The sequence below is a fragment of the Lepus europaeus genome, chromosome 21 (assembly GCF_033115175.1).
Source record: "Lepus europaeus isolate LE1 chromosome 21, mLepTim1.pri, whole genome shotgun sequence".
Taxonomy (NCBI): Eukaryota; Metazoa; Chordata; class Mammalia; order Lagomorpha; family Leporidae; genus Lepus; species Lepus europaeus.
The window spans coordinates 52,634,654-52,650,728 of record NC_084847.1 but is presented as its reverse complement, the minus strand read 5'-3'; the positions used below and the strand labels follow the sequence as shown (position 1 = coordinate 52,650,728).

The following is a 16,075-nucleotide window of genomic DNA, read 5'->3' as shown; positions in this document are numbered from 1 at the left end:
TCATGCGGAGACGTGGTGGGCTGGCAGCTTCTCTCTGCTCCTCCTCTTCATCCCTTGAGAAGCACCACAGAGACAGAATGCAGGGCAGGGAGAAGACGCCGTTCTTGGGCCCAAGCAAGCGAGCTGGTGAGCAGTCTCCTGGAGGTCTGTGGTCGAGAACCGACGCTCAGAGTTAGACAGGTGATGAGGACTTGAACGTGGAGCAGCCACTGAGATCGGAACGTTTGTCATCAGCGTGGATCTCCTGCCTCCCCGAGGAGAGAGCCAGGGTGCAGAGGCGCTGTCTGTGCTGGGTCAGAGCCTGGAGCAAAGGGTGCTGGGACCTGAGCTGGCTGGGGCCCTGGGCCAAATTCAGTATCCAAGCCCCACAGTGTGGTGGCAGGGGCAGTGGGGCCTCCTGCTCCTTGGCACATTTAGGCGGCAGCAGCAGCTCTTGGGCAGGTGTGGTGGTCGAGCTAAAGAAACCCTCCAGCCATCTTTAGAGGGCGCTGGACAGGGTGGAGAGCAGCTGATGGCTGGAGTCGCTGTCCGCCGCCCACAGGGTCGGCCTGTGGGGCGGCCTTGGCCTCTGTGGGTGCCCATCAAGGCTTCCATCACTCAAGGCGAGGCGCGTGGAGGAGGCGAATGGCCCCTTTAAAATCCTGTCTCTGCTCTTGGCACCGGACGCCATCACACAGCCTGACCTGTTGGTGCCCAGCACCCAGGTTTCCTGATAGCAGCCAGAGTCCCGGTGCCAGGAGCGAGCAAAGGCATTGCCCGGGGCACTCACGTTCTCTGCCATACGAGAGCCGCGCTGCGGGGCCATCTGGCTGGCAGCAGCTCTCGGCCAACGGCAGGATCTCATCAGCCTCGCTCACTGAACACGGCTCGGAAGATCCTGAAGATGGACTGCAGAGAGAAAAAAGCTCCGAGCGGGGTCGGGGCCGCTGGGAGCGTCACCATGGACTCGCCCCGTGTGGTCGACAGGCGTCTTGTCTTGGCGTCTCTTAACTTTTGCTTACAAATTCCCAGCGAAAACATCGTGAGAGCTTTTTTAGAGTTTTACTTGCTAATTAAAATGTGAGAAGGTAATGCAGCCACAGGTAGGCCTTCTCAAGTGCGAGGCACAGCTGTGATTAGAAAACACACACACACACACACACACACACTACACCTGACAGTTTGAGAATGAGGTTACCAGCACTTCACCTATAACTGTGATCGTGTTGCGCTGTGGCCAGCCGTCTCTTACACACCCCAGCCCGTGGTGTGCAGAGAGGTGGGAGGGCTCGTCCTCCTGGGCGGGGGTGACAACTGCCGTCTCGCTGGCTCTCCTCTTACCCTTCGTGTCACGTAGCTTTCCATCAGGTCAGGCAGGAGCGGCGCTCTGAGCACACCGAGCTCAGGAGTCTGGAAGGGCCGTGTGGCCGCTACCTCGGTGGTGCACCTGCTCGGGGCGGTCCAGCGTCCCGAGAAGCGGGGCTATGCAGAAGAGGGGCCTGAAGTTGCAGTAGCAGTAGCAGTGGTAGGAGCTGGCAGTCACAATCGTTATTATTAAGGAAAACCAGACGCGCCCAGCTCGCGCTCCCAGGGACCCCCGAAGTGTCTCTTTCCTGGCACACTCATGCTGGGTGGTTTGTTTTGGTTCCCAGCCTGGGTCTGCGCTGGCAGATGTTTGGGGCTGGGGCAGCCCAAACAGAGAGCGGGAACGGAGCGAGCAAGCGAGCTGCAGGGCGGTGGATGGCTTTGCCGCCAGCACTTTCCCAGAGAAGCGGCGGGGAACCCTTGCCAGAGTGGCTGGTGCCCTAACAAATTGATTCCTGCCAAACAATAGAAACAAATATTTTCAACAGACAGAAATTTTGGCTCCTAAAGTGTTCAAATTAAAGGCTTATTTCTGAAACAAATACTTTGGGAGGAAAACATTTTTACCAGCGTAGATGAGATCAGAGTTAGTCCTTTTGGCAGGGGCATAATTATTTTGAGATTAAAACACAACGGTTCCCCTGTCCCTGCCTCGTTTTTGGCTGATGGCCTGGCCCCCTATTTCCTGCACAAAGGAAAGTGCTTTTGGCCTGGAGCGGAGGGAGGAGGCAGTGGCGTAGTTTCTCTCAAAAAGCTTCAGCTCTGGGGCCACCCAAAGGGCCACCCTGGCACCACCTGCTCCAGCATGATGTGGGCAAGACCAGTCAGTTGCCTAAGACTTGGTTTTCCCAGTCTGGGAAATGGGTTAGCGGCAGCTGCTTCCCAACAGTTCCTGACATGACCTCGGGACTGGGGGTCATTCTGGGGTGGCACAGGCCACAACACCTTCTGTGTGGCTGGGCTGGCCTCTGCACCTACACACAGAGTTGCCACTCAGGGCTGCGGGGCCCTGGAGGAGGGGGATATAATTCATATTTCCATAGCCAGTTGCTAGCAGTTGCCATCCTGCACGGTGGTTCTGGTTCGTCGCCCTCATTCCGTGTCCCGGGTCCAGCCAGTGAGAGGTCTCTGGAGTCCATGTTCCCCTGTCCCCTGCAGGGTGGTGCAGCCTCGGCCTGTCCTCCCTGAGGTCCATCGCCTGTTCTGCAGCCAGAGTGGTGGGGGGACGAGGTGAATGAATTTTTCCATGTCCACCTTCATGGGCGTTTCTTATTTAAAAAAGTTTGTTTTGGGGCCAGCCCTGTGGCATAGTGGGTTAAGTCGCTGCCTACAGCACTGGCATCCATGTGGTTGGTGGTTCGCGTCTTGGCTGCTCCACTTCCCCAGCTCTCTGCTATGGCCTGGGAAAGCAGTAGAAGATGGCCCAAGTCCTTGGGTCCCTGCACCCACGTGGGACACCTGGAAGAAGCTCCTGGCTCCTGGCTTTGGATAGGTGCAGCTCCAGCTGTTGTGGCCATTTTGGAGTGAACCAGTGGATGGAAGACCTCTCTCTGTCTGTAACTCTGCCTTTCATATAAGTAAATCTTTTTTAAAAAAATATATCTGTTTTACATTTTATTTACTTGCAAGGCATAGAGAGACAGACATAGAGAAAGATACCTTCTTTCTAATGGTTTGCTCTCCAAATGCCTGTGATGGTCAGAACCGGCCAGGCTGAAGCCAGAAGCCTGGAACTCATTCAGGGTCTTCCCTGTGAGCGGCAGGGATGCTTGATCCATCACCTGCTGCCTCTGATGGTGTCCATGAGCAGGGGACTCAAATGCAGGCACTGTGTGTGATAGGGGAAGTGGGTGACCCGAGTGGCATATTAGTGGCTGCACTGAGCACCTGCCCCCAGACATTCTCTGATTTTAACAAGTCCCCACTTGTCTGACAATACGTTGTCCCAAGTCTCAAAAGAACTGGAGCCATCAAGTCTGGGGAGCCGCTCAGCCCGGGCAGGTCACGTGCATGGGCACCTGTGCCTCCCGACCTGGGACCAGGTCAGACGCCCCCAGGGTTGCTTCTCTCCCAGTGGATCCAAGGCCCACAGGAGGGGCAGTGTCAACAGCAGGCCACAGCTCGCCGGCCCCTCCATACCCCGCAGCGAGGGCCCTACCGGGGAAGGTAGATGCTGGGGCGGGGAGGGGCCCACCCAAGGCGGAGAGTCCCACTCGCACCCCAGAACAAGACAGCACAGAAAGTGAGAGAACCCAGGCAAACGCAGGTCACCGGACACCAAGGCCCGCACTCCGGGTGGCGTGGCCGAGGGGCAGGCGTGGGGAGGCTGGGTTGCTGAGGGCTGGGGAGCCGTGTGGGTCTGGAAGGCTGAGGCCGGTAGGCAGCATTTCTGCTCTTGTTTTTTGAGATTCAGCCAAAAGAGAGCCGCGGAGACTGCGAGCTGGGAGCCCCCGATGGGTCCAGCATCAGGAATTTCACGCGGTGCCGCACACCTACCTGTAGGGCCCAGGTCTCTCCGTCGGGGTTCAGGGGTCCTGGCCTGCGCCTGCTCCGCCTTGTCTGCCAGTCTGTGTCCCGAGCCCCGTCACTCACGTCTGGCGGCTCAGATGAGAGTCTCACCAGTGTTCCCTGTAGCACAAGGCTCGTTGGCTGCACTGGCATTCAAACCGAACTCTTGGTTTCCCGGTGGACACCGCTCCGTCCCCAGGAGCGGAGAAACAGGCCGCGTGGCGGCTTTGCTCCCTTGCCTTTCGTTTTGCTAGTTGATGTGTTTGTATTTGATTTTATTTTCTGAATGGGTGATGTGTCCACTTGGTCCAAAGTCAGAATTCAGTGCACCCCCATGGTGGTAAATCCTGCCCCCGTTCACTCCACGTAAGTCCCTGTGTTGATTTGTAAGTCCCCGTGTTGGCTTCCTAGGGGCGGGGCCCACCACTCAGGAGCCTCATGGGCTGACTCAGGTGTTTCACTGGCATCTCTGAGACCGGGAGTTCCCGTCAAGTCACCTCCAGAGCAAACAATTTAGTGTCCAGGCCAGATGTGTGATTCTGCTGCCTTGGGGGAGAGAGGAGGCGGGGAGGTACCCCTCACACCACCAGGTGGGCAGCCGGGGAGGTACCCCTCACACCACCAGGTGGGGCAGGGGCTGGGGTTGTCGCCGCCGGCACTGGGACTTGATCTCCCGTTTTGGGTTTGGTGGCTGGCCTGGGTCACAGGTGTTACAGGTAAGGATCAGGAGAGTTACTCGAGGCTGGGTCCCTGGGTGGGGGCTCTCCACAGCCCCCCAGTAGTGAGCAAAAGTGGCGAGGCCTGGTAAGAACCATCATAACTGGAAATGGGCTGGGTTCCCCCCACCCCCACCCCGCACCAGGATTCATCCCCGCGAAGTGTTCCCAGGGTGCTGCTCTTCTCCCGCTTTGGGACAAGCGTCAGGCCCAGGGAGCAGGGGTGACAGCCATGATGGGTCCCACTGGATCCCTGGGTGCCTTCCTGCGAGTCCTCATGAGGAGCACTAGGTCAGGTGGCCTACACCCCTCGGGTGGGTCAGCAGCAGAGAGAGGGCTCTGTGTTCAGGCTGTGACAGCTGCAGTAGGAGTTGCAGGGCGAGCTCAGAGAGGTGGACATGGACACGCATGTCCCCAGCCCTGTTGGTGGGGACGGGCAGGTAAGGAGGGGGCATTTGGGTGCAGATCTGAGGGCCCCTCAGACAGACAGACACACACACACAGACACCTCCTGGCCTGTGGTTCACTGCCCAAGTGCCCAGGAGCCTGATCTAACACAGGTTCCGCATGGCTGGCAGGGACCCAGCTCCCTGGGTCAGCACCAGCTGGAAGCTGGGGTCCGGAGCAGAGTGAGCCTGGAGCCCAGCGTGGAGCATGGGGGTCCCAAGCGCCGTCTTCGCCCCTGTGCCAAACGCCTCCCCTCCCGGAAGCCTTTTGAGCAGGGAATGGCAAGCCCAGGTGGGGGCTTTGGCGGGACGTAGCCCCTTCCTAGAGGGTTGTGTCGTGTTGTGTCCTGGCCACCCCGCCGCGTGTCCGTGCAGAACTGTGTGGGACACTCTGTCTACACTGCATGCAGCATCCACAGCGCGGCTTCGAGTCATGCTTCTGTCCCCACGCAGCCGTTTCCTTTCACTCCTGGCCTTCTGTGGAACGCACACGCACACGCACACATGCACACGCGTGCCTGTGCACACACCTGCCGGACCCGGGGGGCTGGGTCTCCTCCTATTGCTCCACCTTTGCCCCAGGTCTCCTGCTGCTGGGGTCCAGGGTGGGGGCAAGAAGCCGTGGCGTCCTGGGTGCGCATTATGGCAGCTGGAGCCCTAATGAGGTCTTTGAGGGATGTGACACTGAGTCAGAGGCTGTGAGCAGGAAAGCGCGGGTCAGGATTCAGTGTCACGGAGCGTTTGGTGGCACCGGGGCCGGACCTGGCCCTCAACCTGAAACTTTGCAGGAAAATCCTCAGTGTTGACTGTGGGCATTCTGCCAGGCTCTCCCCGCTGCAGGAGGCCCCATCTGCCCCGGGGTGGTGCCTGGGAGAGAGCAGTGGGGATTTCCTGCAGCCCCCAGGAGGGGCAGCTGCTGGGAGTGGGGGGCTCCTGGGTCCTTAGCAGCCCCGCAGAGCCTTGGACTCCTTAGAGGGGAAAATGAGTCTAAAAGGTAAATGCTGGCTTCTCAGGGTAGGCTTTGCATTTGCACGTGCAAAAGGCACGGAGAGTGTAGACAGGGCAGGGTCCCCTCCCCCGGAGTGCCCCCACGTAAGGAACGTGACCCACGTTGTGAGAGGGAGAAATGGCGTGCATTTCATATTGATAAGTGAGTGTGTGTGTGTGTGGGGGGGTGCTGTGGGTTTGCAGGGGACATAATTCGGGGAGGTGGTCTTGACATTTCTAATTTTCTCAGGACCCCCACCCACCTCCGCTGGCCTCCACTCCCTAGTGGCACGTCCCTGTCCCCCCTGCTCCGCCCCAGCGACCGCTCTGCCAAGCACGGTGCGTCTTTCACAAAAACCTGAAGAGTGTTCTTGCTGGAAGTGCGCCCCCCGGTGCTCCGCCGGCTTGGCGCCTTCCCCCCACCCATCTTTGGGGCCTGCCTCATCCCCTCTGCTGGACAGCGGGCGTCTGCAGACCAGGGGCGCTCGCGGTTCAGCTGCATCCCGGAGCTCCTGCCTGGGCTGAGGTCAAGTGTGTGGCTCTGTAGCGCTTCCCGTGCCGTGAACTTGAGCGCATTATCTTAATTACCTCCAGGGACCGGAGGTCGTGCGAACACAGCCACACAGGGCGCGCAGGCCTGGGGCCTGGATTCCGGTCCAAGGTTTTCAGTGAATGAAGGCTGTTGGGGGTCTGAGAGGGGTGACAGGAGCAGGCTGCTGGGTGGGCTCGGGCCTCTGACCCCTTTCTAGCCAGAGCACCTTTCTGTCCACCCGAGCGATTCTGTTGTTGGAAATGAAGCCTGCCCCGTGCGCTGAGGAAGCTGTTAAAACTTCTCCTGTGGGCTGTGCTGTGTGATGAGTTTGACAGGTAATCCCTGTCGCTCTGGACGGAGCTAGAGGGAGTGAGGCCGACGTGGTCGGCCCAGGCGTCGGGGTGCTGGGGCACGGGAAGGCGCCCGCCCTGCGGGGGTCTGGCTGTGTCTGCAGAGAGCGTGCTCTGGCCTGGGCATCCCATCCCCCCGACCGGGGCAGGCAGGTGGGCGGGGCCTGCAGGTGCCTCCCCAGCTTCAGACAAACGGCGCCCTGCACTTGAGAGGTGAGTGATGCCCCTCTCCTCACGTACTCAGGAGACTTGATTTATTTGAGAAAAGTTTTTCCCAGCAGTTTCTTTGAAATCAGCAACCAGTTCTTGGTGTTTCTGTCCGTCTCTCTCTCAAGGATTTATGTATTTGAAAGGCAGAGTGACAGACAAAGTGATTGATGGATCTCCCATCTGCTGATTCACTTCCCAAATGCTCACAACAACTAGAGCTAGGCCAGGCCAGCCAGGAGCCAGAACTCCATTCGGGTCTCCCAGGTGGGTGGCAGGGACCCACGTACTCGGGCCATGACTCACTGCGTCCCGGGAGCATTGACAGGACGCTGGATTGGAAGTGGAGGCAGGATTCAAACCCAGCGGTTCCATATAGGCTGAAGGTATCCCGGGTGGCGGCTTTACCCACTGCACCACATGGGCATTTTTAACATTTGCTTTTTAATACATCGTTAATAGTTGTCTGAGAGGCTGAGAGATGGCAGGTCTGAGGGGCCTTGCCCGTTGGGGATCTTTTAGAAGTAGAGAAAAAGCATGCCTGAAATTGCCACCAGGGAGGCAAACAGGACTCCGGCCCTCTGCAGCGCTGGGGGTGCCCTGCCCAGCCCCGTCGCGGATGGGGGCCTGTGTGTGTGTGTGGATGAGCTGGAGGTAGCCGGGGCCTCAGGAAGCTCTCCTGGGCAGGGCAGGTGGAGCGGCCTTGGTGGAATGAAGAGGTTCTCAGGGCCGGCTCCTGGGCTGGGTGGTGTTCTGTGACCAGCGCTGCTGCCTCCCGCCCGCTCCTGCACCCCGAGATTGGCCGGTGCACAGCGCGTTGTGCAGGCGGCAGCTGTTGTTTGGATGTGCGCAGCTCACTTTTTAGCTTTTCTGGGTTTGTTAAACAGACGGAGTGTTCATCTGCTGGTCCATTCCCCAGATACCCACAATGGCCAGGGCCGGATTTGGGCCTGGAGCCAGGAGCCAGGAACTCAATCCAGGTCTCCCATGTAGGGATCAGGAACCCAATTGAGCCGTCATGGGCTGCCTCCCAGGATCTGCATTGTCAAGAAGCTGGAATTGGGTAGGACATGGGCATCTCATCTTTTTAAGATGTATTTTATTTATTTGAAAGGCAAAGTTACAGAGAGAGAGGGAGAGAGAGACAAGAGAGAGGTTTTCCATCCGCTGGTTCCCTTCCCAAATGGTCGCAATGGTCAGGAGCCAGCAGCTTCATCCGGGTCTCCTGCATGGGTGCAGGGCTCAAGCACTTGGGCCATCTTCTGCTGCTTTCCCAGGTGCGTTAGCAGAGAGCTGGATTGGAAGTGGAGCAGCTGGGACTTGAACTGGCGCCCATATGGGGATGCCAGAGCTGCAGATGGCGGCTTTACCCGCTGTGCCACTGTAGCAGCCCCTCATTGGCGGGATTTTAAAAATTATTGCCGTTTTCCAGGTAAATAATTCACGCATGTGGCTAAGTAGCCAAAAGATGCATACTGTGGATGCAGGTGCCCGTCCGCTGGTGCCTCCAAGGCCAAGCGCGGCCTCGTGCCTGCTCCGTGGCTTTCCCAAGATGCTTAGCGCCTGAAGCAGCTGCATGGGTAGTCTCATAACTGATGCTGGCATCGTTGTACGCTTTGTTGTTGGTGCTGAAATTTATCTCGATGACCGTCCTGCACCCCGAAGCACATGTGGAACCGTGTGTGTGCGTGCATGTGTGTGTGTGTCTGTGAGTTGCCATGCCAGTGTGCTATTGCTGGACCCTGACATTCCTCCCAGGCTGGTCCCCCCCACCTTTGTGTATTTTTGGTGCCTTTCAGTGTGGGCCCCTCTGTCCTCCTTTCTGGCTGCGTCTCACCCCCCGCTCCACCCCCACCCCCACTCACGTGCAGTCCCCTGGTTAATGCATCGCGATATTTGACACTTTGAATATGAAGACTCGGCTGATAATCAAACAGTATCTGCTTCGTGTTTACTAGCTTCCTCCTCCCGTTGCCGGATCTGCACCGCCGGAGAGAACGCCTTGGTCTCTCCGTGGGATTTGGTGTTTTTCTATCAAAGACCTTGAGCCTTCAATCTGACCAACCCCATCTGCGGTGGCGGTGGCGGTGGCTCAGCTCCTCCTGACTGTGCCAATCTGTTTCCGAGGTGGCGGGTGGCGCCGTGTGCCATTTGGAGACCCCCGTTGGTTTCTCAAGCCGACCTGCATATGTCCACGGGCCCCAGGTGCGTCCCCGCAGAGTCCCCGACTGCCAGCAGCCCGTGGCCTCAGGCACACTGGCTCTGCAGCCCCCAGGCCACCTGTCCCAGCTCAGGGATCTCACAGCCCAAGGAGCAGACGGGGAGCCACGGGAGACAGTGTCCTACAGACCCCACACTCTTCCCGCGTCCCCACGACGTTTCCCCCACTCAATCGGAAAGTGGGAGTCGAGCCGGGGACCCCGCGGTCACCCTTAGTCCCCAGCACCTGGCACCTGTTCAGCTGGATGCCCAATGACCGGCTGCCCCCTGGCCAGGCAGGAGGGTCCTGGCTGACAGCCACCATTGCTATTTTTCTCTGATGTCTTCTGTGTCCCTGTGTGTGACAGCGATGGAACACAAACTTTTTTTTTTTTTGCTTTTTTGTCATATTTCAATATTGGCTTTTTTCCGCCCTTCTTGAAGTCTCCTTTTATAACTTGTGCTGCTGCTGCTTAAATATAGATGCCTCAGCCTCCTCCTCCCAGACTGTTTATGTTCCCTGGAGCTGCTCTTCTCCCGCGCGCCCGCCCCGCTCCCCACATGGCCCGCGTTGCTCTTTTTCCCTGCCTGCCTTCGCGCAAGGCTGGGCTGGGTTTCAAATGTGGTCTATCAGAATGTTGCGTGTTTCCCTCTTTGCTGCAGTAGCTTTGACATCTGTTCTTGAATTCCAGCCCACGTGCTTCTCTGGGGCTTGTTTGCCTGAGATGTGTTTTAATGCCAGAAAGACGAAAGGAGGACGTGTGAGAGTGTGGTGTGGCGGTATCTCTCCCCCCACCCACTCCGTCCCCTCCTTTTAAAAAAGTCAACAACCAACTAACCAGCTCCCCCCTCCACAAACGCACCAACTAACCATCCCAACTCCCCCAACACCAACTAACCAACCCCCCACACCAACTAACTCCCCCTTCCACAAACGCACCAACTAATCAACTCCCCCCTCCCTAAACACACCAACTAGCTAACCCAACTCTCCCCACACCAACCAACCCCCCTACAAACACACCAACTAACCAACCCCCCAACTGACTAACCAACTCCTCCCACACCAACTAACTCCCCCCTCCACAAACACACCAACTAACCAACCCCCCCACACCAACTCCCCCCGACACACACCAGCTCCCCCCACACCAGCTAACCAATTCTCCCCATATACATGCCAACTCACCAACCCCCCCCACCAACTAACCACTTCCCCCCCACCAACTAACCAACCACCCCCTCCCCCCAACTGCCTGCAGTTTCTTTGTTGACCGCACACTGAGTGAACGTTGCCCCTCGTGCGTCCTGCCTGGCGCGGGCCACTCCAAGTGGCACCAGCAAAGCAGCTCCCGTCGGCTGGGAGCCTGTTGGGTTATTGCCGTCGAAAGGGGAAGCAAGTGAAATTTTTGGAAGTTGGGGATGGAGCGGGGGTGGCGGTGGGGTCGGTCAGCGGAGGGAGACCCCGCCATGCTTCCCGGGTGTCTGGGGTATGCCCTGGTCGTCAGCTGTCCTCGTCACCCATCCTCTGGTTGGTTCCGGCCCTGCTTTGCTCACCCGCACCATGGTGGTCCCCGCCGTTGAGAGAAGACGGGGGGCAGCCCCCCGAGCCCCGGGCAGCCTGTGCCGCGGTGTCTTCAGGAACTGAAGCAGCTCTCGGCAGGAGGATGGGCCTTTTGGTGGCGCCAGCCACGTGTCCTGCTCCATTCTGGGCCCATCTGCTGCTGGCTGGCTTGGAGCAGAGCCTCCTGGCAACGCGGCCTGGGACTGCCAGGGCGAGAGCGCGGGGTCTCTGGTGCTTGTTGTGGGGGAACAGAGCCCTCAGCCCCTGGCAAGCCACCTCTCCGTGGTCCCCAGAGCTCCAGGGCAGGCAGTAAACATGGCGTGGGACCTGACAAGACGGTGGAATCTCTCAATTTGCCCGGTGAAAGGTCCGTGTTGCACACTAGGCATAGGTTCATGGTCCCGAGCGTGCTGTGTGCCTTGGAATGAGCTCACAATAAATATTTGTTGAATGAAAGCAAATCAAGTGTGAGTGCACAGGATGTCAGGCGCGCGCCGTCGGAAGACAGCCCAGCAGAAGGCGCGGCCGGACCAGAGCCCGGGGCGCTGTCAGCGACAGAAGCCCCGCAGCTCCATCCAGGCATCATCTGGGCTCTGGCCTGACTGGCTTCGGCAGGAGGAATGTGGCTGCGTTCTGTTGTCGGAGCAGAGCCCTTGGTGGCGCGTGTGACTGTGCACAACGCAGCAAGATAAGCAAGTCTGATTTTCTCAAACCGGCGCCTGTGGGTGGGCGTGGGCCAGCGAGGGGTGGCGTGGTGGACATGGGATGAGAGATGCGTCCGGTGTCCTTGACACCTACCTCCAGCCCTCCGCTGCCCGTGAGCTGGTAGTCTGTAGAGCCGTGCGTGTCTTTCCCGGTGTTCCGGCCACATGCAAGTAGGAGGGCTTTTCTGGGACAAAGTGCAGCTATGACCTTGCCTTTCCTTTTCCTTCTCTCAACAGAGAGAACTGGATGCCACCGCAACGGTGTTGGCCAACCGGCAAGATGAAAGCGAACAGTCAAGAAAACGGCTCATCGAGCAGAGCCGTGAGTTCAAGAAGAACACTCCAGAGGTGAGCGGGGCCGCCGCCGGGCTCGATGCCCGCTCTCGGTACTCTGGGCCCGGTGCAGAGGACGAGGTGGGGGACCGAGGGAAAGTGCACGTGCATCCCAGCTGCAGGTGTTGAGCAAGCTGAGCGTGCCAGAGAGTGGCCAGGGGGACGGGGGTGTCAGGCCCTCCCACCCGCCCTGGCCTCTGCGCATCAAGGGAGGTGGCGGGTGCCGGGGCCCCCAGGCTGCTCACTGTCCAGGGCTGGCGCTGGAGGTCGTGTGGCCACCGGGGGCTGAAGTGGCTCTCACCAGGTCTCTCGCACCCTCCATCCCAGCCCGAGCGGATCACAGCCACCTGCAGCTCCGGCCCCGGCCCCCCAGCCTGGAGGGGTCTTCCCGTGGCTCTCGGCTCTTCCATGGAAGACCGCCAGGCTGGGAGGAGAAGCCGGTTTCTGGGAGAGTTGAGACGCCCCTGGGCTTGTACTGTATTATTTGTGCAAACGTGTGTGAGCGCGTGACCCCAGCGGAGCTGCTGGGGGTGATTCTGGAATGTGAGCCGTCGTGGGGCTTCCCAACCTTAGCCCCACCGCCCAGGCTGCCCGCCTCAGCCACTGGGAACCTGGCTCTCCCGTGTTGTAGCTGGCCCAGGGCGTGGGTCACGGGGCGCTGCTCCGTGGGTGCCCCCTGTTGGGAGTGAAGGGCCCAGGACAGAAGCTCTGCCTCCTCGTTCAGAGCAGGCCTTCCTGGAGGGGCTGGTCTCTGGCCTCTCCTGGGCTGTCTGCCTGGCCTCCTGTTCCCCAGGCTGACACCTGCGGCACCATTCCAGTAGCCAGTGCTCACCTGCCGCCCTGTTCCCTCGCTCACCACATGTCCAGGGGTCTCATGGGAAATCCCAAAGGGCAGGGCTGTCCTCCGAGGTGACAGACAATAACCTGTCTCAGGGTAGGTGCCGTAAGGGTCAGCCGGGGACTGGATCCTGGGAGTCCCTGGAGTGCCAGGCTCCTGTTAGCTGCTAAAGACAGGGCCGACCCGGGAGGGGCAGGTCCCCGCCGGCCACTGGCGCTGGCACTGCCCTGCAGGGCCGAGTGACAGTTCCGAGGCTCGTGCTGAGCGCTGCTTCCGTTACTCAAAGAAGCCCGGCCTTCCACTGTGTGGTTTTATCTCCTCCTAATCCCAGCAAACAGAAGAGGCTCAGGGAGGAAGCAGCCTGGGTGGTGATGCCATCTGGGGTATTTCTCTGCCGAGCCCCAGGTGGCTGAGGTGGTGCCCACTTGGGCTTCTCCCCCTGCAACAAGGAGGGGCCACTGCAGTGAGAGAGCCCGGGGAGGCGTGGCCAGGGCACAGGCCGCAGCCCAGACAGCACCCTCGCATTGTCCCATCCTGGGACCGGCAGGGAAGTAGGGTAGCGGGGCTTTGTAGGCGGCCGAGGTGAGGCCCACTTACTTCTGCGAGCAGCCAGAGGCACCTGCTTGGAGTCTCGAAGCCACGTGAGACCAGCGTGGTGGGGGGTCCATGGCTGAACCACGGACCTCGGAGGTCTGCAGAGGAGGGGCCTGGGGGCCTCTGAAAGCACAGGTGTACGCATGTGTGTGTGTGTGCGTGTGTCTGTGCGTGCGCGGGTGCTGCATGGTGTGTGCGGAGCCTCCGGCGAGTGCCTGGGGGGATGCTGTGCAGTCATTGTGGGGTCTCAGAGGAACCCCCAGATCTCTCTGTCCTGGCCACACCCCCTGATGGATTATCAGGCACCCAAAGGTGGACATTGATGTTTGTAGAAATTGGAGGAATGCAAGCAAAGGTTCTTGGAACTTTGTTCTGAGTTGTAAAAAAAAAAAAAAAAAAAAAAAACACGAAGTGTGTCCTGCTGGCAGGAGAGGCCCCTCGGCCTGGGGACAGAGCCCGCATCCCTGTGGCTTCGGGCCAGTGCGTTGGGGCTGGTGTTGTACCAGGTGTGTTGATTCCCAGCCTGTGTGTCTCGGGAAAAGGGCAGCGTCTCGTGCACGTCCACCGTAGCTGACAATGCAGGTTCAGCTGGCAGTGGGCGTGGTCTCCCGCGGGGGACCGGCCTTTCCCAGGGACCCCTGGAAGAAGCTCAAGTCCAGGGAGGAAGCTGGGCCCAGAGGGAGAGGCGCCGGGAAGGCCGTGCCGTGGGGGCGGTGCCGCCTTGAAGAGGTTTGTTCAGGATCACTTTTGGAAGTTGCAGTTCTTTTATTTTTCTTAAGATTTATTTATTTATTTGAAAGGCAGAGTTACAGGGAGGCAGAGCTAGAGAGAGAGAGCGAGAGAGAGAGAGAGAGAGCGAGAGAGAGGTCTTCCATCCGCTGGTTCACTCCCCAGATGGCCACAACAGCCAGAGCTGTGCCAATCCGGAGCCAGGAGCTTCCTCCAGGTCTCCCATATGGCTGCAGGGGCCCAAGTTCTTGGGCCACCTTCTGCTGCTTTCCCAGGCCATAGCAGAGAGCTGGATCGGAAGAGGAGCAGCCGGGTCTTGAACTGGTGCTCATATGAGATGTTGGCACTGCACGCTGTGGCTTTCCTCACTATACCACAGTGCCGACCCCGGAAGTTGCCGCTTTATTTCACTGAATTAAAACCTTTGTAGTTGTTTGATATCCTTGCCTATGCCTTTTTAGTCCCCAAATTGTTGTTAGTTTGAAAAAGATAGTAACTAGTGTGGCCGGCGCCGTGGCTTAACAGGCTAATCCTCCGCCTTGCGGCGCCGGCACCCCGGGTTCTAGTCCCGGTTGGGGCGCTGGATTCTATCCCGGTTGCCCCTCTTCCAGGCCAGCTCTCTGCTGTGGCCCGGGAAGGCAGTGGAGGATGGCCCAAGTCCTTGGCCCCTGCACCCGCATGGGAGACCAGGAGAAGCACCTGGCTCCTGGCTTTGGATCAGCGAGATGCGCTGGCCGCAGTGGCCATTGGAGGGTGAACCAACGGCAAAAGGAAGACCTTTCTCTCTGTCTCTCTCTCTCTCTCTCACTATCCACTCTGCCTGTCCAAAAAAAAAAAAAAAAAAAAAAAAAGATAGTAACTAGTGTACAAATAAGGTTTTATTTGCGTTTTCTTTGAGGCAGAAAAAGAGGGTCCGTTTTAAACAAACGTATTTTTAACTGTGCTGACTCAGCAGCCCCCCCCCCCCCCGAACACATAGCCCCCAGGTGAACCTGGGAGGAGGTGGGTTGTTCCTAGGGTGTGTTTTCCGTGTTGGTTGTCACCGGTGACTTAATGGCCGTGTGTCTTTGGGCCTATCAGTGAACCTCCCAAAGTCTGTTTCGCCATCTACAAAACGTGTGCTAGTAGGACTCACAGGGGTGCTGCACACACATGTGTGTGGAGTGGACATGCGTGTGCACATGCGTGTGTGTGGCAGGCACTGCACCGGCCTGGCACCTGAGTGTGTTACGTGTGTTAACTCGGAATGCACCTGAATTTTGCTCTGCATCGCTAGCCCGGGGCCCTTTTAAAAAGCAAGAGCAAATAAAGGTAGTCGGAGCTTCAAGTGTTCCAAAAGTTGGTTTGTGCTAACACTTAATCATTTTGCAAATATTTATGGAACACCTCCCAGGGGCCAGATGGTTTTGGCCCCAGGGATAGAATCCTAGCCCTTTAGAAAGTTTCTTATCTCTCTCCCCGAGCAGGCGGAACGCAGTGATACCGTGTTGAGCACTGGGATGGCACCGCCGGTGCGCTCGGCCTCGGCTCGCCCCGCAGACACACTCTTTGTGAGCCGTGAGAAGACTCCTTACGGACGCATTCACCCCTATTACAAATAAGCAGCTGTGCTTTTGAGCTGGATTCCTGGTCTTTAAAATCCTGATCAGCTACATTTAGGGCTCCCTCTCCCGAAAAAGGCACCTGGTTGCTGACACTCAGCCGCGAGTCGCCGGCTTGGCGTGCCCTGCCAGCAACAGCACGTGGGGGTCCTCCTTCCCCCTCCTCCTCCTTGTGCCCTGGGTCGGGGAGGAGGTTCCAGAACCGCAGAGTGAGTGATGGATGAGAGCCAGGGCCCGCCTCCCAGGAGACGGATGGAGGATGGGGCCACTCATGGCATGATGAGGGGCTCCGCAGGCTGGCCCTGGGGCCGAGGCTGGGCTGGCCACGGGGTGACAGGCGGGAACAGCAGCAGTTTTCTGGATGCCTGGGCAAGCGCCTTGTAGGCCAGGAGCCTGGCGCCACACACCGCAGGGGCTTCCTTT

General features: G+C 58.8%; 1 protein-coding gene across 12 annotated transcripts in view; it reads left to right on the top strand.

The window, feature by feature from the left end:
* The window catches only part of CUX1 (cut like homeobox 1), a 318,547-nt gene that overhangs the window by 62,262 nt on the left and 240,210 nt on the right, over window positions 1-16,075 (top strand). For all 12 annotated transcript variants that reach the window (XM_062179575.1, XM_062179574.1, XM_062179573.1 and 9 more), the window contains exon 2: window positions 11,795-11,905. In XM_062179575.1, the coding sequence (XP_062035559.1) occupies window positions 11,795-11,905 (111 nt within the window). The remainder of the gene's footprint in view (window positions 1-11,794; window positions 11,906-16,075) is intronic.